At 42.1% G+C, this 21,006-nt stretch overlaps 1 protein-coding gene across 1 annotated transcript in view; it reads left to right on the forward strand.

Moving 5' to 3' along the window:
- Nucleotides 1-18: 18 nt before the first annotated feature.
- Nucleotides 19-21,006, forward strand: part of KDM1B (lysine demethylase 1B) — a 42,660-nt gene continuing 21,672 nt past the window's right edge. Inside the window, exons 1-10 of the mRNA XM_040249336.1 lie at nt 19-146; nt 481-524; nt 4,365-4,464; nt 5,355-5,482; nt 6,511-6,600; nt 7,142-7,253; nt 8,565-8,681; nt 14,046-14,084; nt 16,562-16,766; nt 18,902-19,086. Of these exons, the coding sequence (XP_040105270.1) occupies nt 4,378-4,464; nt 5,355-5,482; nt 6,511-6,600; nt 7,142-7,253; nt 8,565-8,681; nt 14,046-14,084; nt 16,562-16,766; nt 18,902-19,086 (963 nt within the window). The 5' untranslated portion in view covers nt 19-146; nt 481-524; nt 4,365-4,377. The remainder of the gene's footprint in view (nt 147-480; nt 525-4,364; nt 4,465-5,354; nt 5,483-6,510; nt 6,601-7,141; nt 7,254-8,564; nt 8,682-14,045; nt 14,085-16,561; nt 16,767-18,901; nt 19,087-21,006) is intronic.

Genomic DNA, 21,006 nt, shown 5'->3' on the forward strand with positions numbered 1-21,006 from the left:
GGGCGGAAGCGGCGGCGGCGGCGGCGGCGGCCGAGTTGAGGCTGCGGCTCGCGGCGCGGATCCTGCTGTCCTGTGCGCGCGGCGCGCGGCTCCGGAGAGGCGCCCGCAGCCCGGGACGGCGCGCTCGGTCTCGCCTGTGCTCCGAGGTGGGGGGGCGGGGAGGACGCGCGGCTCCGGGGGCGGGCGTGGGGGCAGCGGCGGATTTCTGGTGACAGCTCTGCACAAAGCAGCCTGGCCGGGGTGCAAGCTCTCCTGCCCCTGAGCCGCTCTCCTCGCCCGGGTGGGAGGTCGACTGGTCCCTCGGGGCTCTACCTCTGTCCTCGGGTTGGAAAGGGGCGAGGGGTGCGGGGGAGGGTCCCAGCCCGAGGAATTGGGGAGGGGGTGGATTCCTGGCCTGGGGTGTTGGAGCGACCGGCTTCCCGGATTCCTCGCGGTGTTGTGGGTTAATCCACCTCCCCACAATGTTTGCTTTCTGTACAGGGGTGCCGTCTCCCCGCGACTCCTTGCACGCCTCCAGCGCAAAGGTGAGCCTGGGGAGGCTGCGGCTTCTCTGACTTCGGAGGAGTCGAGAGAGCTTTTCGGAAAGCGAGGCAGCTGCCGCTGGCACAGGGAGCCTTTGGGGGCTCCCTCCTGGGGGCTGTCAGAGCCCTGTCACCCGGGGAGAGGCTGCTGCGAGGAAGGGGGCACCCACCGTCCGGGGGCTGGAACTCGGTCGCTTGCCTCCCAGCTTTGAGAGCGTGGCGGCGAGAAGCCGGTACGGCCTCGCAGGTGCTGTTGGCTGGACTGCAGCGCAGGGACCACGCGTTAAGACGCTATCGGCATTGCCAGGTTGCTGGGGTGACTCCTCCGGGACCCGGGACCCGGAGGGGGCGGCCCGATTTCGGTAGCTGTTAGTCAACAGCCCAGCAGCTGGCAGGTGAAAGAGGAAGGAAGAGACAGGCCCAGCTGTAGCGAGTTGGGGGTTCTGTGACCTGGAACCTAGCCAGATGGAGGCCAGGCCTTCCCTCGGGAGAGCGTGCAGGCGTCCACACCACTTCGTTTGGCGGATCGGTCACTCCACCAGTGCATACACAGCTCAAGGCTTTTACACTTTGGTTGGTGGGTGGGTTTTTTTTTTTAAACCGACTTTAGTGGAAGAAAGGTGAGTGGGAGAGAAGGTTTTCTTCAGGAGGTACGGGAGAAAATGACCATCAATAATTAATTATACTCCGTGCAGAGAAAGTCGTCAACAAAGCATTCGGGCAATTGAACTGGATCCATATGTCTGAAAGTTGATTCTCGTGGGTGCAGTTTTAAGTGGCCCGAAGGGAAATTTTTGCCCCTGTTGTCTCTGGAGAAGTTTCTAGTAGTTTGTCCAGTTTCGAGAAATTATGTTAATGCCATTCTACATTTTTATTTCAACCTGGAGTCTTTTAATTCATATTTTTATGGATTCTGTGTGGGTCTTTTTTTCAGTTTTTTGAATAAGTTACTTCTGAAAAAATCGTGGAACTTACTAAACTAGAAATCTAGACACTGATATATTCACACATATTTAGGTACCCCCCCCAACCATTTTTTCCTTTTTGTTGTCATATTAAGAGAAAACCAAAGCTACAAATTTAAAATTAGGAAGAACTATGCTTATAAGGTCATACTGAACCTGAAACAAATTGATTATATTTAAAGTTAGGTGTGTTTATTAATTTGAAGAACCAGGCGGGAAAGCACTTCCAGTATACTAATTTGTTTTACTAACACTTGGTCAGTATTTCTAAGATTATATTTAAAAGCATAAGTAACTGTAGTCCTCCCAATTTAAAATTTTTTCCTCCATTTGAGGCCCCAAGAACCCAGCAACAGAGAAAATAAAGAAATTACAGTGTCAAAAAAGAATGAAGGTACATAACTGTTACTTGTATAATTAAAAGTGAAAATGTACTACTCTGAAAATCTTCAATCATATTTTTCCCAGACCACACAGATTTCTTAACGGCTTTCATAGCTAATGTTTTCATTTCCTTTTAACCATTTCTTGGGTTACATCATTCTTTTGCAATCAAAAATATGTTTTTCAGTATATAGTTGGGTTAAAATGTTTGATGAAATTTCCAGAAATTATGCTTTCCTTTGAGAGTGCTTGCATTCCCAGGTAACATGGTCAAATGTTGCTTGAACTGATTTTATTTGCATTCCTAAACCGCACATTAGACTCAAATATTTTTGCTGCAATACTTAACATATACAGTGTACACATTTACATATGCTTTATTTGTGGTTCATTTTATGAATAATGTAGGTTATAAGTTTTATGTAAAGAGATTGTAAATTATTTTGAAAATGTGAGCCAGAAGCCCTTCTTAGGGTATAAGAATTAAGGTAGACAGTAGTACTTTTAAAACCACTTAGTGCTTTATCCCGGAGAAGGCAATGGCACCCGACTCCAGTATTCTTGCCTGGAGAATCCCATGGGCGGAGGAGCCTGGTGGGCTGCAGTCCATGGGGTCACTGAGGGTTGGACACGGCTGAGCGACTTCACTTTCACTTTTCAGTTTCATGCATTGGAGAAGGAAATGGCAACCCACTCCAGTGTTCTTGCCTGGAGAATCCCAGGGACAGGGGAGCCTGGTGGGCTGCCATCTATGGGGTCACACACAGTCAGACACGACTGAGGCGACTTAACAGCAGCAGCAGCAGCAGTGCTTTATCCAGCTACATAATGAGTGCTGTAGGACTAATGGCAATTTTTTTAAATGACTAAGAGCTGTAATGCATTTCAGAATATGTATACAGTATATTTGTTCCTATATTAACATAATGATTTTGAGAAAGTGAAGACTGAGTCAAAGAAAAACCACCTATAACGTTGGTATCAAGATTTCTCAAAGTTGATGTAGATGGCGGATTGAAAGTTTTTACATGTGATGTTCATAAATCCATAACTTACAAATGTTAATGTAAATAGTGAGAGTGAGGTTGCTCAGTCGTGTCCAACTCTTTGTGATCCCATAGACTGTAGCCTAGCAGGCTCCTCCGACCATGAGATTCTCCAGGCAAGAGTACTGGAGTGGGTTGCCATTTCCTTCTCCAGGGGACCTTCCCTGATCCAGGGATCGAACCCGGGTCTCCCGAATTTCGGGCAGATGTTTTAACCTCTCAGCCACCAGGGAAGCCCTGGTGTAAACAGTAGTATCACAGGTTGTAGTGAAGCAATAGGATTACAAGCCCTTCAAAGCTTTTCCCCAAGATTAAGATCATATATGTGGGACTTGTATCTTAACAACACTTCTCCACTTTCAATTCCTTATCTGTAAGTATGTCCTATTTATTTCTCATGCTATTGTGAATATGTGTGTGGAGTAAATATGGACCAGGGAAGGAGATGTCTGATAACTGTAGGATCCATATACTAGCAAGTACTTAGTTATGCTAAGCATTTTTCATTCCTTATTTAAGTTAATTGAAAAAAATGGTAGTATATGACAAGTCTTGATCGTTGATGGATTTATGCATTATTTTTTTTGACGTAGACTTTTGATTCTTAATGTGCTAACTGTGCTGTGATTAAATTAGTTTGAGAACTCAGCTTGTCCAGTGACTGTCTAACCCAGATTCCTATATTCAATAGTGACCAGACAGTGTGCCTGAGATTTATTTGTTGGGTTTTACTGAGGAGGAATGAATGCTTTTTCTTTTTTAAAGTATGGTAGTGGGTGGTGGTTTCATCGCTAAGTTGTGTCCAGCTGTTGCCACCCCATGGACTGTAGCCTGCCTACAGGGTCCTCTTTCCATGGGACTTTCCAGGCAAGAATACTGGAGTGGGTTGCCATTTCCTTTTCCAGGGGATCTTCCCAACCCAGGAATCAAACCGAGGTCTCCTGCACTGCAGGCAGATTCTTTACCAACTGAGCTACGAGGGAAGCCTGTATACTTTTTAAAGTAAAATAGATCAAAATTTGGGAACTAAGACATAGTGAGAAAGAGAGGAACATAAACAAAAATAAAGATATTTTTATTCATTGAATTTTATAAACTGTCTTTTTTTTATAGGTCATTCATTTCTGTGTATATGTAAAATGTATATACAACTAATGGGTAACATTTATTGAGTACTTATACTAGGCCTGGTGCTTTCAATTAATTATTTTACTTAATCCTCACACCAATATTAGGGTACACACTAGTTGTGCCCATTTTATATATGAGAACGCTGAGGCTTAGTCTTCGCTTAAATAACTTGAAAGCAGTGGTCTCACACTCAGTCCATCTAACTGTAGGGCATGCACTCTTACCACCAAAACTACTTAATAACTTGACTCCAGAGTGTTGAAAGTATTAGCAGATGCTCTTATTTAATGTTTTCTGTTTTTTCTTTTTTTTGACAGATTTTCTGATACAATGGCGACCTCACGGGGAAGAACAAAGAAAAAAGCATCTTTTGACCATTCTCCAGATAGCCTTCCTTTGAGGAGTTCCGGTAGGCAGGTATCGCTTATTTGCTCATTCATTGACCCTGTTTTGAGCCAACAGACTTATTGTGATTGGGACTGAAGAATTAGAGATGAAAGAGTAGAATTCTAGCCCTCAAGGAACTTGCAGTCTAGTAGAAAAATTCACCTTGGGACTTCCAGTGTGATAAAATGATAGAATGTAGAGAAAAAAGCTTATCTGACGGAGATAAAGGCATTGCTGTGAAACAACAGAGGATGTTCAGCTGTGTGGTTGTCTCCAGGATGTGAGCTGGGACCAGATCATGCTTGGCTTGATGTCATTCATAGGAATTTGGACCTCAGCTTGTAATAGTTAATTGGGTGCTGTTGATGGCTTACTTGCAGCCACCTTTCTTGTAGGGCCATTTTTTTTTTAAAGGAAAATATTGAATGATGTAATTCTTTCTCCAGAACTTGTCTTACACATTTTTTTTGTAGTTTTTAAATCTACAATACTGAGAGGATAGAACTTCTCTAAGCAAAGAGAACAATCTTAATTTGAAAATGGCTTTCATTTTTTATGATACAGCCTAAAAAAATTTCTTTTTAATTTTTTATTGGTTAGATTATCTGGGTTAGATTATCAATATTGAAATAGAGTTGAAACAGCTTTATCCTAAAAGAAGCTAGTATGCATTTTCGGTCTGTACTCAGAGACTGTTTTCGAAGTGCTGGTTCCAGATTTCTAGCAGATTAGTGAATTGTTTGCACAATGCAGTCTCAAGGAAATTGCTGTTATCGTCAGCCCCTACCCCTCTGCCAGGATGCTGTTGATCTTCACACTTAGAACTTCTAATGTGGAAGTAATTTCAGGAGTAAACCTCCCACCACCTCTACCGTGGGCCATGCCAGTGTTGATCTTAACCTCAACTGGTTCTTTCTCAGGCAAAGAAAAAGGCCACGGAGACGACAGATGAGGATGAAGATGGTGGGTCAGAGAAGAAGTACAGGAAATGTGAAAAAGCAGGCTGTACAGCCACATGTCCGGTGTGCTTTGCAAGTACTTCTGAAAGGTCTGTTTAGACGGCGTGTCTTGGCCTCACCTTCCTGCCAATGAGTGCGTTCATTCTCAAAGACAGTCTTCCTAAAGATACATAGAGATACTGCTATCCTGCAGTAGAGACATTGCTGGTACATTTTGTACACATCATACCCCACTACTCACTCCCCCATTAGACAAGCCTGTATCAGCTCTGCACAGTGACCAACCCCCTGTGCTCACGTTGCATCCCGCATAGTTGTACCTCTGGAGGTTGGGAATGGGAGGATAGTTTGAGGATGGGATGGGGTAAGAGGTAAGGGGGGAGTAGGGAGAACCTCGAGCTTCCTACAGAGACCAATGTTTGCTTATTTCTCTGGGCTGCTTTTTTCCCTCTTACAGCATACCTCTGCCTCCAAAGATAGATACAGGGCTCATTCAAACTACGTTGCTAACTGCACTCTTGCCATTTTTTGTTGGGGTGATCCAAGCATGACCTTTTACTTCCAGTGGAAAAAAATCTTCAGTTAAGATTCAATGAAACCTGGAAAACAAATTCTTTCTTTTTTTAAAAAAAAATCACAAAGAAGTGGTGGTGTTAGTGTTCATAGTGGCTTTATAGTTCATTCTTTTGCTACATTATTGGCTGCGTGGCAGGTTTTATTTGCCAGATTGCCCACGGGATGGTCCAATCCCAGCTGGCCAGATGTTGCTGCTAGAGACCACACTTCCCTCCTTCACACACATGCGGCAAGCCCGCTGCCATCGCTTCTCTCACATCCTAAAACCGTATCATCACTCCATGGAGTCCTGATAAAACCAAGTCCCAGGGCCTTTTGATGAGCAGGCGGCTGGGTACCGCTGATGTAAGTCCCTGTGCCCTCCCCATGCATTGTTCTGTGTCAGTGAAGCATTTCATTTCTTCTGTTGTAATGTCCAGTCATTAGGATTCTAAGTGAAGGTAAGGCAAAATGGGCTCATAGGAGGTGTTTGATAAATGTTAACAGAAAAAGCGAGATGTGTTTATTCATTACCAAAGCTATCTGTTTTTGCTGTTTTCAGATGTGCCAAGAATGGCTACACGTCCCGATGGTATCACCTCTCCTGTGGGGAGCATTTCTGTAATGAATGCTTTGACCATTACTACAGAAGGTTTGTTCTGATGATTGTTGGAAGTTTTTGGGGTGGAAGGGATGGTGGCGTGGGCAGTGGTGGGGGTCAGATGGTTAAGTCTGAGCACCCCCCTCCCCGGGGTTGCTGAATTATTTCACTGTTTCATCCATACCTGAGCTGACTACAGGTGTGCCAGAACTTTGATGCATGTGTGTATGCTTGTGTGTGCACACTCAGAGCTCAGAAAGTATCTGCCATGAGACAGTCGTTCTCTGTAGTTCACAAATTCTGAAAAATTTAGGAGCTGCTTTGCTCTTCTATGCCAATACAAAGGGGCAGGAAGGAAAAGATTTTGTGGGGGATGCTGACAGCTAGAGGGTGCTGGACAGACAGGTAACCATCCCTTCTTGATAGTTTTAGATACTAAAAATGCAACCTGTTTTGTTCGTGCTATGATAACTTACCCCTCCCCCCTTATAATGTGGCTAGTTAAGTCCTTCACATAAGATTTCTATCTGCCTCCTGTTTTGAAAACCTGAATAGCTTATTGTTTGATATATTTATTTTTATTGTTTTTCAGCCATAAGGATGGATATGACAAATATACTACGTGGAAAAAAATATGGACAAGCAATGGCAAAACTGAACCTAGTCCCAAAGCTTTCATGGCAGACCAGCAGCTCCCCTACTGGGTAAAAAAGATAAACCTGTATGATTTTGTGAAGCATTTATAGGGCTTCCCTGGTAGCTCCAGGGTAAAGAATCCACCTGCCAAGCAGGAAATGGGAGTTTGATCTGTGGGTCAGGAAGATCCCCTGGAGGAGGAAATGACAACCCACTCCAGTATTCTTGCCTGGGTCATCTCATGGACAGAGGAGCCTGGCAGGCTACAGTCCATGGGGTAGCAAAGAGTTGGACACAACTGAGCAACTTAACAGAAAAAGCATTTATAGCACTAAATGCAAGAGGAATGGATGAAAATTCCAATTTTTAGGAAAGTTTTCTTTAATGACATTTATTCTTTCTGTAACTATGAAAGCCAATCACTTTTTTTATTTTTGTGGAAAAATCACCTAACTTGACCTGTAGCATAAAGAAGAAACTAAAGACTCATTACCAGCTGGTGATAGCCATTGCTAAGTTTGGTCCATATCTCTCTTCTTTGTTCATGTTTTTCTGTGTTTATTTAAACACAATTTCACACTTAGTATGCAAATCCTAATTTGGTTTAGAATCATACTTTGCAAGTAAGTTTTTAGTAGCTTTTAGGTTTTTTTAAATTAATTTAACTTTATTTTTTCTATTTAGCCATTCTTTGAAAACACACTTTGGTGTTTGTATATATAATATAAATATACCATCATTCAATAAATTATTTGCTAATTTATTTAATGTTATAGGTAATTTGAGCTTTTCTATGCATACCTTAAAATTTTTCTTAATTGAAGTGAGATTTACATAACTTTAAATTCACAAACAATTCACAAGGGAGACTCAAGAGGCAAGAACACACACACACACTTACAACTGATTCGCATTGTTGTACTGCAGAAACCAACACATTGTAAAGCAATTATCCTCCAATTAAAGAATAAATTTAAAAAGGTTTTTTAATTAACCCTTTTAAAATGTACAACTCAGCATTCAGTACATTCACAGTGTGGTCCAATCACCACCAATATCCAATTCCAGAACATTTCATCATCCACAAAGGAGATTTGTGCCCATTCAGCTGTTACCTCCCATTCCTCCCTACCCCTACCCGCTGGCAACCGCTGATCTGCTTTCTGTCTTTCTGAATTTACCATTTTGGATGCTTTGTATAAAGGAATCAGGCAGTGTGTGACCTTTTACATTTGGCTTCTTTCACTTAACCTCATGCATTTGATGCTGAACACTTGTTAACCCAAATCATGTGGAGGAGATGGCAAAGGAAGAGACGGAAGAAATGCTCACTCAAGAGGCGCTAACTCATTGACCTTGACTTCTTACTTTCCATCTAGGTTCAATGTACAAAACCTGAGTGTAGGAAATGGAGGCAGCTTACCAAGGAGATCCAGCTGACTCCCCAGATAGCAAAGACCTACCGATGCGGTATGAAACCAAATACTGCTGTTAAGGTATGATGTCTTTGGTTTTCTGTTTGAATTAACTGATGGGTTAGTTTAGTTGTCAGCTGGTAGTAATGACGTATATTTTTCCTTTATCGTATTGGTCATTGTATCAGGATGGTACTGTCCCATGTATAAAGAGAACCTCCACTACAATAGCTTAACCGATTAAGGCTTTTTCTCTCATTATAAACAGTTTAGAAGCAGGCAGTCCAGAGTTGGTATAGTTGCCCAGGGAATTCTCTTTCTAGTTTCCAGCTCTCCCAGAAGATCATTACTGCATCATCAGCCATCATTCCAAGTTCAAAGCAGAAAAGATGGGAAAGGCTGGAGTATCGTAAGCCAAGTCTCTCCTCCTTTTACTGGGAAACCAGGAGCTTTCCTGGAAGTTCCAACAGTAGATTTCTATTTATAGCTCTTTGGCCAGGACAGGATCTCACAGCTACTCTGAACAACAGTGGGGACAAAGGAAGAAGATATTCCATAACTGTTGCATGTTTTATATTTTATAACTGGAGGGAAATCTTTCATAACCGCATCGAAATTAGGATCCTGTTAGTAAAGAGAAAAGGATGAATATGTTTGGGCTCAATAGACAGGAGTTTGAGCAAACACGGAGAGATAGTGAAGGACAGAGAAGCCTGGCATGCTGCAGTTCATGGGGTTGCAAAGAGTCGGACATGACTTAGCGACTGAACGACAACAATATGTTTGGGCTATTAGCAGTCTTTCTTAATTGGTATATTCTGCCTCTTTGGAGATTTGACAATTGCTTAGCGTTTAAAAATGTGCTAATTGCTTCAAAGTGTTAAAGCATTCATCTATAGAACGTGTCTTGTTTTATCAGTACATTAAAGAATATTCAGAATTGTAATCTCAGATGCAAGATGCTTTTTCTTTCTGAAAATTTTGACTTAATTCACATAGCTTAATTCACAAAATTCATCCTCTTAAAGTATATAATTCAGCGGTTTGTGGTATTAATATATTCACAGATATGCAGTTATCACCAGCAAAATGTTTTCTTAGTTCAAATTCTTCTTTAAAGAATGAATGAGAAACATTTGAAAAGCTTTATAAAGTTTACGATCAAGGTTTTCAAAGCCTGGGATTTATGATACAAATATTATTGAAGGAACTCATAATTATTAACATATTTGGAAGATTTTGCAAAGTAAACTGGTGAGAAAAATGGTATGAATATTTAGGAGTTTTGTTTTCTATAGTTTTAAATTTTACGTAAGCATTACATGAATATAATCTCAAGTTTAAAAAAGCAAATTGAACATATGTGTACCTATGTAAGTACATGCACACACATAATATGTAAATGAAAAATGAAAGTCCTCTGTAAAACATCTCTTTCTTCCCACTCTAATAGATAACAACTCTTAATGATTCATTTATCCTACTAGAACTTTCTTTATGCTCTCATTATGTATTTATGGTAGGCACATTTTTTTTAAAGCACTGGAAACAAATATCTAAACTACTGTTTAAAGATTTAAAGAAGTATAGCTCAGAGTGATCATAGCCGATCATAGCCTCTAAGGATGACATCATATCTTTTAAATCCCTTCTGCCCAAGAAATCCTCCCTTGAGACCCTCTAGTTCCATTCTGATTGATTACCATCTATTAACCTCAACTTTTGAAATATTTATTTAAATGGTGTTTATTGACTCAGAGGCCCTTTGGTTTTCAGCTTGGTCTTCTGTCAAGGACGAAAGTCTGGAAAGGTTTATTTGTAAAACAGCATTAAAAAGAATGGTAGCAAACAACACACACTGTTTGGAGCTCACTGTTTGTCATTTAATATATCTTGAAGATGCTTCCATCTCAGTGCATAGAGATCTCTTTCCCTGTAAAGACTGTATAATACATAGTCCACTGAATGGATAGATCGTGATGAATTTGCCGTGGTTGAAGGGCATTTAGGTGACATTTAAACATTTATCGTCAGTGAGTGCACTGTAGTGAATAGCTTCGTGCCTGTGCAAGTTTTATTTATGTATTTTTATTTTTGGCTGGCCTGGGTCTTCCTTGCTGTGCGCAGGCTTTCTGTAGTTGCAGCGAGCGGGGGCTACTCTTCATTGCTGTGCGAGGGTCTCGCGCTTCAGTGCCTTCTCTTGTTGCAGGCACAGGCTTAGGCTCATGGGCTCCAGTGGTTGCAGCCTGCGGGCTTAGTGGTTGTGTCTCATGAGCTCTAGAATTCTGACTCAGTAGCCGTGGCTTCCGGGCTTAGCTGCTCCGAGATGTGTGGGATCATCCCAGCTCAGGGATGGAACCTGTGTCCCCTGCATTGGCACGCAGATTCTTATATTCTGTGCCACCTATCAAGCTGTTTTCATTTGAAATAATTCTTAGACCCACAAGAGGATTTATAATTTGTGTGTAAGGAATAAAGGATGAAGTTGAACACTCACCCCTAGTTTTAGAAACAGAGCGTGACCAATGCCTCTGTAACTCCCTGGGTGCCCCTCAATGGTTATCTTCCTCTGCCTCTCCTGCAAGAGCAAGCAGTATTTCAAATTTTGTATTTATTATTCCTCTGCTTTTTGTTTTTGAGTTGATACATATGTATGAAACCCTAAATAACATGTGAAGTTTTGCATATTTTACGTTGGTTGGAAATTGTACCCTGTTGTTTGCCTTCTTCGGCAGCTTTCTTCTTTTCCTTAACACTGAGGTTTTTGGGTTGCCTCCATGCTGATGCCTACAGCTCTGAGTCGTTAATTGTCCCTGCTGTGTAATTTTGCACTGTGGGAATCTACCATAGCGTGTCTGTTCTCTTGCTCATAGGTGTGTGAGGGTTGTTTCTAGTTTGGGGGTGTCATGTTCTTTCACGTCTCTCCTAGTGCTGTGCTCAGTTGTGTCTGACTCTTTGCGACCCCATGGACTGTAGCCCACCAGGCTCCTCTGTCCATGGAATTTTCCATCAAGAATATTGGAGTGGGTTGCCATTTCCTGTGCCAGTTTTCCTAGTGTACACGTGCAGAGAGTTTCTCTGGAATATATTCCAGGGGCTAGATTTCCCAGACCATATGGTATGCCAGTCTTCAGTTTATTTAGGTAAATTTTTAAATTGAAATATACAAACAGAAAGCACACAAGTCAAAATGCCATAGTTCAGTGAATTTTCAGAGTCCACATTTAGCCAGGTCCCAGTAAAGAAAGCTGAGCGCCAAAGGATTGATACTTTTGAACTGTGGTGCTGGAGAAGACTCTTGAGAGTCCCTTGGACAGCAAGGAAATCAAACGAGTCAGTCTGAAAAGAATCAACCCTGAATATTCATTGCAAGGACTGATGCTTCCAGTACTTTGGCCACCTCACTGGAAAAGACCCTGTTGCTGGGAAAGATTGAAGGCAGGAGGAGAAGGGGATGACAGAGGATGAGATGGTTGGATGGCATCACTAACTCAATGGACATGAGTTTGAGCAAGCTCCAGGAGTTGGTGATGGACAGGGAAGCCTGGCATGCTGTAGTCCATGGGGTCACAAAGAGTTGGACACGACTGAGCAACTGAACTGAACAGAACAGTTAAGAAATTGACCAGCCTCTCAGAAGCACCCTTGCATCGCCTTTCACTCAAAGAGTCCATCCCTTTCCCCCTTTGCCCAGAGTAACTACTTACTTCCTCTTCTCCCACATCCAAACACTAACCAGCCTGACCCTGCTTAGCTTCTGAGATCAGAGAGGACAGGCGCTTTCAGGGTGGTATGGCTATAGGTCCCTACTTACCCTTCCAACTTACAGCACTGTGGATGTTGCTTCCTTTTGAACTTTATGCAAATGGCATAATATAGCATGCATGTTTCTGGGTGTGGCTTCTTTCAACCCACCGTGAAATTTGGAAGGTGCATCCATACAGTTTACTCTCATTGCTGTGCTGTTGTTTGACTGTAGTACAGTTGGTTTCTGCCTGCTGCTCTTGATGGACTTCTGGCTTGTGCTTAGCTTTTCTCTCTTACAAACTATGCTTCTTCAAGAATTTTCTAATCCTTTTCTTGGTGCACATGGACGAGTGTCTCTCTAGAAAATGCAGGCATGCCTTGTTCTATTGCACTTCGCTTTTTTGCGCTTCACAGATATGCATTTTTCACGAATTGAAGCTTTGTGACAACTCTGCATTGGCAGATGATGGTTAGCATTTTTAGCAATAAAGTATTTTTATTTTATGTATTTATTTATTTTTGGCTGTGCTGAATCTTCATTTTGGCACAAGGACTCGGGGGCACTTGGACTCTGTAGTTTTAACACGCTGGCTTAGTTGCCCCATGGCATGTGGGATCTTCCCTGACCAGGGATCAAACCCCTGTCCCCTGCATTGGCAGGTGGATTCTTAACCACTGGACCATCAGGACAGTCCCTGAGGTATTTTTTAATCAAAGTATGTGCAGGTTTCTTTTTTTAAGCTATTGCACACTTAATAGACTATAGTATAGTGTAAACATAACTTTTATATGCACTGGGAAACCAGAAAATTCTTTTGAGTCACTTCTATTGTGACGCTTGCTTTATTGCAATGGTTGGTCTCAAAGTGAGCCCACAGTGTCTCTGAGATATGTCTGTATAGCAAGACTAGAATTGTTGGGCATCATGCAGTCATATCTGCAGGGCTTGATTCCAGGACCCTGCAGGTATCAAAATCTGAAGATGCTGAAGTCCTTTGTCTAACATGGCATAGTATTGCATATAACCTACACACATCCTCTCGTATACTTTAGTTCATCTTTAGAGTACTTTTAATACTTCATATAATGTAAATTCTATATAAATAGTTGCTGGTGCATGGCAAATTCAGATTTACTTTTTGGAACTTTCTGCAATTTTTTGAGTATTTTTTAATCCAAGCCTGACTGAATTTGTGGATGTGGAACTGATCATAGTATGTACATCTTCAGTTATACAAGATAATGCCAAATTATCATGCATTTAAAGGTTTCATATTTTGTCAGATTCTTCTCCAGAATTATTACACATTGTTGTAGGTTGCCAGCGAGGACATCCTTTCAAGAGGAGCTGTCTTCCTCCCACCCTCACTCATGTGGGTGTTTTATCACACTTTCTCTTTTCCAGTCTAATTGATGAAAAGAGATATCTTATTAAAGGTAAACTGACACTTAGGACTGTATTTTAGGGACTTCCCAGGAGGTCCAGTGGTTAAAACTTCACCTTCAGTGCAGGGGTTATACATTCGAGCGCTGGTCAGGGATCTAACGTCCCACAAGCCTTGGGGCCAAAAAACCCAGAAGCAATAGTATAATACATTCAATGAAGACTTTAAAAATGGTCCACATCAAAGACTCTTTAAAAAATAAGACTATATTTTATAATTAAACCTAATTAATACTTTTTGTCTTGTCTTGCAGCCTGAGACCTCAGACCATTGTTCCCTCCCAGAGGATCTAGTGAGTATTTCTGCATGTTTCAGATTAGCCAGCATCACACTTTCAGCGATAAGTACAATAAGTAAAGCACAGTAACAGTGTTAAGAGTGTCTTTATTTGGTTGCTGATCAAAGGCTTTTTAATCTCCCGTGATAACTATGTGATGAAAATGCTAGCAGGAATGGTGTTATGAGTGATCCTCACCCAAGTTGAAAAAAAAAAAAACACTAAAATTTTATCGCTTTATGTTTAAAGGAAATAAAAAGGCAGAAACTGACACCGTGCCTTCCTACAAGGATCAGACTTGTTATACTTGTTTTCCAAGGGGGACTTTATGACCTTCTCGCCACTTGAATCGTTCCAGGAAACGAACAAGAGGCCCATGATTTGATGGTCTTGGCCCAGATTCAGCTGTGAGAGGGTTCTCGTGTTATTCTGACCTCAGCGTAACTGCTTTGTCCCGTCTCTGCCCAGATGTGGAAGGGGCAGCAGCTGGCAAAGCCTGGCCATGTGTCGCTTGTCTTAGGAAACTTTGCTCCCTGAGCTGACTGATTTTGCCACATAAGCCAGATCCAACGGCTATTTCAGAAGATGATTTTTTTTTAATTATTATTTTCTGAGTTATTCTGCGTGACAGTGATTCAGGATTGTTAATTTGTAGTTTTTCTAGATGTGAAACTCAGGGAATGTGATTGATGTTCAGGCAAAGGGTGAAATGACACCTGGCAGATCTGTTCTATTACATAAAGGGCTGTGTGGGACACACACATAAAAAGAATAAATAAATAGCTTACACACACATACACCCACATTAAAAAAAAAAATAGCTGTACCCTCAAGCATTTTTACAGTAAAGCAGTGGCCCAAATAATTTCTGGATTCGGGGTAAATGAGATGACGTTATAGAAAGAAAGGAAAAAATAATTTTAAATACAGTTTAAAAAATTACTTTATGAATATTTCCCCTACTGTTCAGACCATTGTGCTTTCAAGGAATCTGAACTTTAGGACAGAGGCCGTATTCTTGGGATATAAGAACCTTAAAAAGTTCAGAAGAGTCGTCCCTGGATGTTCATATGCCAGTTACTTATTTTTGTCTTCAGTTGAGAGTCTGGGGCAGGTTTATGAAATGGAACTTTCCTTCTTTTTGGTCCAGCCCAGGCTGGTCAAGGGTAGCCAAACCTAAAATAAGCCTTGAGGACAAAGATTGCAAACTGAAAAGCCATCAGGGGCCAGGCAAGTAAAATGAGTGTGTGAGGGACTTTCCTGGTGGTCCAGTGGTTAAGACTTTGCTTTCCAGTGTAGCAGGTTTAATAAGTAAAAAAAAAAAAAAAAAAAGGTCTGCATCAAAAAAAGAAAAAAATGTGTGAAGCAGCTGGGAATAATTTATGAGGGATGTTGGGGCTTGTAGTAAGCTGAGAAAATGCTTGCCTGAGATTTGGACTCTGAAATCTGCAGGGCAAATAATGCATCTTTAATTCACAAACCACAGCTTGATGGCAGGTGGCATTTGCTTGGAGACTGGAGAACTAACATGAGAGGGTTCCTGAGCCCAGGATTCTCCTCTATTAGATTCCTAGAATTTCTTGAAGCATACATTCAAGATCATGTTTAGCAAAGACTGCCTAGTATAGGATTTCTGGCAGTGTTGTTTTAGAAGCAGGTAAATTTTATTTTTATCACAACAGTCATCACCAGGCTGCTTTGATCGAATGACTCCATATGTTAATTCAAAATCTGGAATATGATCACATAGTTTAAGACCAAAGATAGTTTCTTTAGTCTACATGGAGCATCTTATTTTGCTGATTGTCATGTATTTTTCCCTCTGAAAAAAATTTTTAGTAACCTCTGGCAGAAAGCAGTAATATTTGACTGCTACTTCAGAGATTTTTTTTTTTTTTTTTTTTGCTGAATTTCGCAGTTTCCATTATCTTTAGATCCTAAGTTAAAAGGGGGAAGGGCCTGATTCCTGAACAGAAGGAAGTTCCTCGTGTCAGACTTAAACAAACCTAGGCTTCCAGGAGAGTTAGTGGAGGCATCTGACTTATCTGATGTTAAGACTTATCTGATATTGGGGCATCCCTGGTGGTCCAGTGGCTGAGACTCTCTGCTCCCAATGCAGGGGGCATGCTTTTGATTCCTGGTTAAGGCACTAGGGTCCCTCACACCACAAGACGCAGCCAGGAAAAAAGAAAAAGACTTAACTGGCGTTGGTGGCGTTTTTTTGCAGGGGAATGAAGAGAGACTTCTTGCTGTAGATCTGAAGGAACTCGGCCTAAGAAACATTCTCCCTAGGTCTCCTCAGGGGACTTTGTTTCTGAATCTGCCTGTGTAGGACTCTGGCCTAGGACTGAGGAGTGGGCGAAGGCAAATGAGAAGGGTTGGGGATGCATGAGGATAAACGTCAGGGCAAGAACCTTCTGTCCTTGATGGACCCTGCAGGTCCATTTATTGTCCGCCATTGTCCCTCTTTGTCTTGCTCTGCCCCCTTGCAGAGAGTGTCGGAAGTGTCCAACCATTGGTGGTACTCCATGCTCATCTTACCTCCTTTGCTGAAAGACAGCGTGGCTGCCCCCCTGCTCTCGGCCTACTACCCAGACTGTGTGGGCATGAGTCCATCCTGCACCAGCACGCGCCGCGTGACCAGCGACACCAGCCCCGGGAAGCTGGAGCACCCCAAGGCGGTCCCCTCTGTGCTGGGTGAGAGCTGGGCCTGGCCCTCCCTGCCTTCCCTCCCCTACTTTGCCCTGGAAATGTGTGGGTGAGCAGAATGGAAAAGATGGGTTTTTTTGTTTGATTGTTTTAAATGTGTTCACTTAGTACAAAGCACCTCATTATTTCATGAATCTGGTTTTACTGTGGATCACTCGTATTATTTATATATATTTGTTCATTTTTCCCTTAATCATTGGGAAGGCCTGTAACACTTGGCTAGGAATCGTACCTACGGTATGATTTAATGAGCATTTCTTTGAAAGTTGGATAGCTGCGTAACTTGATGATCATGCCTACTCAGTCTTACATGCCGGAAGAAAGTTTTGACTTGAGCCACTTTTCTTTCTTCTCTTTGAGTCATTCTGCTTCTAATTATGCCATTGATAATTATAGTCAAATGACCCACTCTTGAAAAAACTTCAGGTCAAGGCAAGCAGACTGATGACTGTTTACTTTCAGGGGATTTAAAAAATTCTCCATCAGAGTTCTCTGTGTACGAGCGAGAATTCTAGATCATCTCTTGCACATGAACAGACTTCATCTTTGGTGCAAGTAGATTTTGACATTGTAGGCTTTTATTAAGGTTTTAACTAGTAGCACTGGACCCTCTAAAAATGTGGATGTGGTCAAAATCACAACTAAAATGATAAATCCCAGTGTTACCGAAGGTGGAATGAGACAGGCCCTAAGACGCTAATTAGTCGGTGTGTACATATATGAAGGGCATTTGGCAGTGTGAACAAAAACCTTACAATAGATCCTCTTTGGATGTAGGAATTTGTCCTAAATTATCGAAGATTATCAAAAGTAAGTCCAAAGATGTGTGGCATTGTTTATAGTAGTAAAATAATTGGATAAAATCAAAATGCCCAGAAATAGGGGAGTAGATAATAAATAAGATAGCATTGTATGTCCATGGAAGTCGTCTTTAATGACATGGGACAATGTTCTTGAAAAGCAGGTAAGAAAAACAGCCTTTTCAGTGCATTTTTGGGGCTTTTTTTCTTTCTTTCCTAGAAACAGAATGTAGGTTAGACTGGGTTTAACACTACACAAGGATTATCAGGGGTTAGTGATTTGTTATTTACTTCTGTGAACCTGTCTTCTAATCAGAAAAACTCCAATAATAGTTTCTTTTAAGATATATTTCCATGGGGATTTGGCATTCAGTTGGGTTTGGAATTTCAGGTTTGCAAAATGAAGTTGTTGTTCAGTTGCTAAGTCATGTCCAACTCTTTGTGACCCTGTGGCCTGTAGCACACCAGGCTTCCCTGTCCTTCACTATCTCCTGGACTTTGCTCAATCTCATGTGCAGTGAGTCACTGATGTCATCCAACCATCTCATCCTCTCTTGCCCCCTTCTCCTCCTGCCTTCAATCTTTCCCAGCATCAGGGTCTTTTCCAGTGAGTCAGCTCTTCATATCAGGTGGCCAATGTATTGGAGCTTCAGTTTCAGCATCAGTCCTTCCAATGAGTATTCAGGGTTGATTTCCTTTAGGACTGATTGGTTGGATCTCTTTGTAGTTCAAGGGAACTCTCAAGAGTCTTCTCCAACACCACAGATTGCAAGATGAAGACATTCTGGAAATCTGTTGAGAAACAATGTGAATATGTAACACTCAAACCTGATTAAGGTGGCAGATTTTATAGCACATGTTTTTCTTTAACAAAAAAAATTTAAAAAATTTCTGTGCCACAGAAATTGAATTTGTGAAGAAAGAATAGGGAAATATTTTTTAATTTCCACCTAGCAGGTCTAATTGGACAGAGGAAGTGGAGGCATTTACATAGGACAGACCAGGAAGCTTGCCTAGGCCCTTCTTTCTGGTTTGGTTTTGTTTATGCTCTTCAGCTTACCCGGATTGCCCTGGTGGCCCAGACAGTAAAAAATCTGCCTGCAATGCAGGAGACCCAGGTTCGATCCCTGGGTCAGGAAGATCCCCTGGAGAACGAAATGGCAATCCACTTCAGTATTCATGCCTGGAGAATCCAATGGACCAAGGAACCTGGCGGGCTACAGTCCATGGGGTCTCAAAGAGTCGTACACCACTGAGTGACTAACGCTTCCCCAGATTTGGAATTTACAGCCTGTGAGATTTACTCCTTGCTTCTACCCTCAGTTCCAGGCATGAACCGGTACTTCCAGCCTTTCTACCAACCCAACGAGTGCGGCAAAGCCTTGTGTGTGAGGCCAGACGTGATGGAGCTGGATGAGCTCTATGAGTTCCCAGAGTATTCGCGGGACCCCACCATGTACCTGGCTCTGAGGAATCTCGTCCTCGCCCTGTGGTTCACTAACTGCAAGGTGAGTGGGGGGCGGGTTGGCCAGCAGCACGTGGACACAGACTTCTCTTAGAGGAGTGGCTTGATCTCCTTTAGATCTGTGTGTCTCCACCACACGTTTGGGTGGGGGCTCTCCTGTGCATTGTGGGGTGTTTAGGTAGCATCCCTGGCCTATACCCACTAGATGCCATAGCAACCACCATCCCCCCCAACCTGGTGTGATAGCCAAAAATGTCTCCAGATATTGCCAAATGGGGCAAAGTCTCACCACCTGAAAACCACTGCTTTAGACCATGTGTCACCAGAATTCTTGACTCTCTAGTGAGTGAGCACGTACAGTGCAAAGTTGGGTCAAGGAGTTCCAGTGACAATGCCGGGAGAAAAAAGAATAAAACATTAAAGATTGAATCATAAACCCCCCAGAGGGCAGGAATTCTTCCTCAGTTTGTTATCCTCAAGCATCTGAAACCAGTGATTGGTTCTTCTCTGGGACTGAATGAATGTTAGGGGCTTCAAACAGCACTTACCTTGAAAGGGATGAAGATAAATTGGGCGATGGGCTAGGTGGGGGTACTACAATTTGGTTTTCTTTTTTTAAGCAAAGTCTTTCCTGACCCTCATATTTTTCCAATTTGTTAATTTCTTCTGCAGTTATTTGAGTGACTGCAGAATGTAGACCATTTTGCCAGACTGCCAGTCTTGGTTAAAGAAAGATATTCTGGGTCTGCCCTGGTATTTCATTGAATTAGACCCCAGCCCCAGATGATTTGATTAAGTTACAGCTTTAAATGCGGTTGATGTGAATTACACCCAGGTGAGTGGGCTGGGCAAGGTAGAGTTACTCATTTCCTCTCCAGCAGCCTTGAAGTAGGTATTAAACTAAGTAGTAAACGTTCGCTGAACTAAACAAAACTGTGGTCAGAATTTTCCTGTAAATAAACTGTGAAGGAAGATGCATTTTTCAGAAACAGCCTTGGGTTCATTTTTCTTGACATTTCTTTTTAGCTGACTTTGAAATTGGACTTATACTGTGGAAGACTCTGATTTAAAAAGTCCTCTGCTTATCAATGTGGCTCTATTTTAATTTGTAATAAGATCATAAGATGTATCTATTTAATACTTTAGCAGGAAAACTCAAATATGGTTGCTTTTAAGGAGTCAGAAAAACACACAAGGAGTCAGACTAAATATTTTTTTAAAGTCATGAATACAAAGACATTTTTTAATCTTCTGCAGCAATCCAAGCCAATGTTGTACATGTTATTTCTTTCCTATTTTGAGCCTGTAGTCGTCTTCCTGTGTTTGATCAGGTTCTCTTGGAGCTGGGGGTTGGGGACAAGTAGAAGAAAGACCAGAGTGGGCACCTCCCCCCTGCGCCCCATGGCCCAAACCTGTTCTAACTTCACAACCCTGCGAGGAGGCCACCTTACTCTTGAATCTTTGAGATGAACCAACCCTTGCCAAAGCTTCTGGAGTAAACAAAGTCAGGGTCTTTTTTTTTTTTTTTTCCCCTGAAAAGTTCCTAAGTCTGTTCCTCCTACATCTTATCAGTGATGAGAACCCAGCTTTTTCAGATCCCAGGGCCAGCAACAGCTTGAGTTTCTATAATGGCCTTTGTTGTGTGGTTTATTGAGTCAGGAATATATTTGTGGTGTGCTCTGCACCCACACTCCCCATATCGTTCATTCTCTGCGAGGGGAAACTTAGGTGGGAAAACAGAGATTGCCGTGTGCCTCTTTTGTTCCTTTCTTTCTTCCTTCACCAGGCAGACCTCCCTTTGGTCTTACTATGTCTTGGTGATAAATGGTAGATTCCAGTTACCCTGGGAGGTTTTTTTTTAATTTGGTAGCTCAGATGGTAAAGAATCTGCCGCAGTTTAGGAGACCAGGATTCGATCCCTGGGTTGGGAAGATCCCCTGGAGAAGAGAGTGGCAGTCCACTC

The sequence above is a fragment of the Oryx dammah genome, unplaced genomic scaffold (assembly GCF_014754425.2).
Source record: "Oryx dammah isolate SB20612 unplaced genomic scaffold, SCBI_Odam_1.1 HiC_scaffold_11, whole genome shotgun sequence".
NCBI lineage: Eukaryota > Metazoa > Chordata > Mammalia > Artiodactyla > Bovidae > Oryx > Oryx dammah.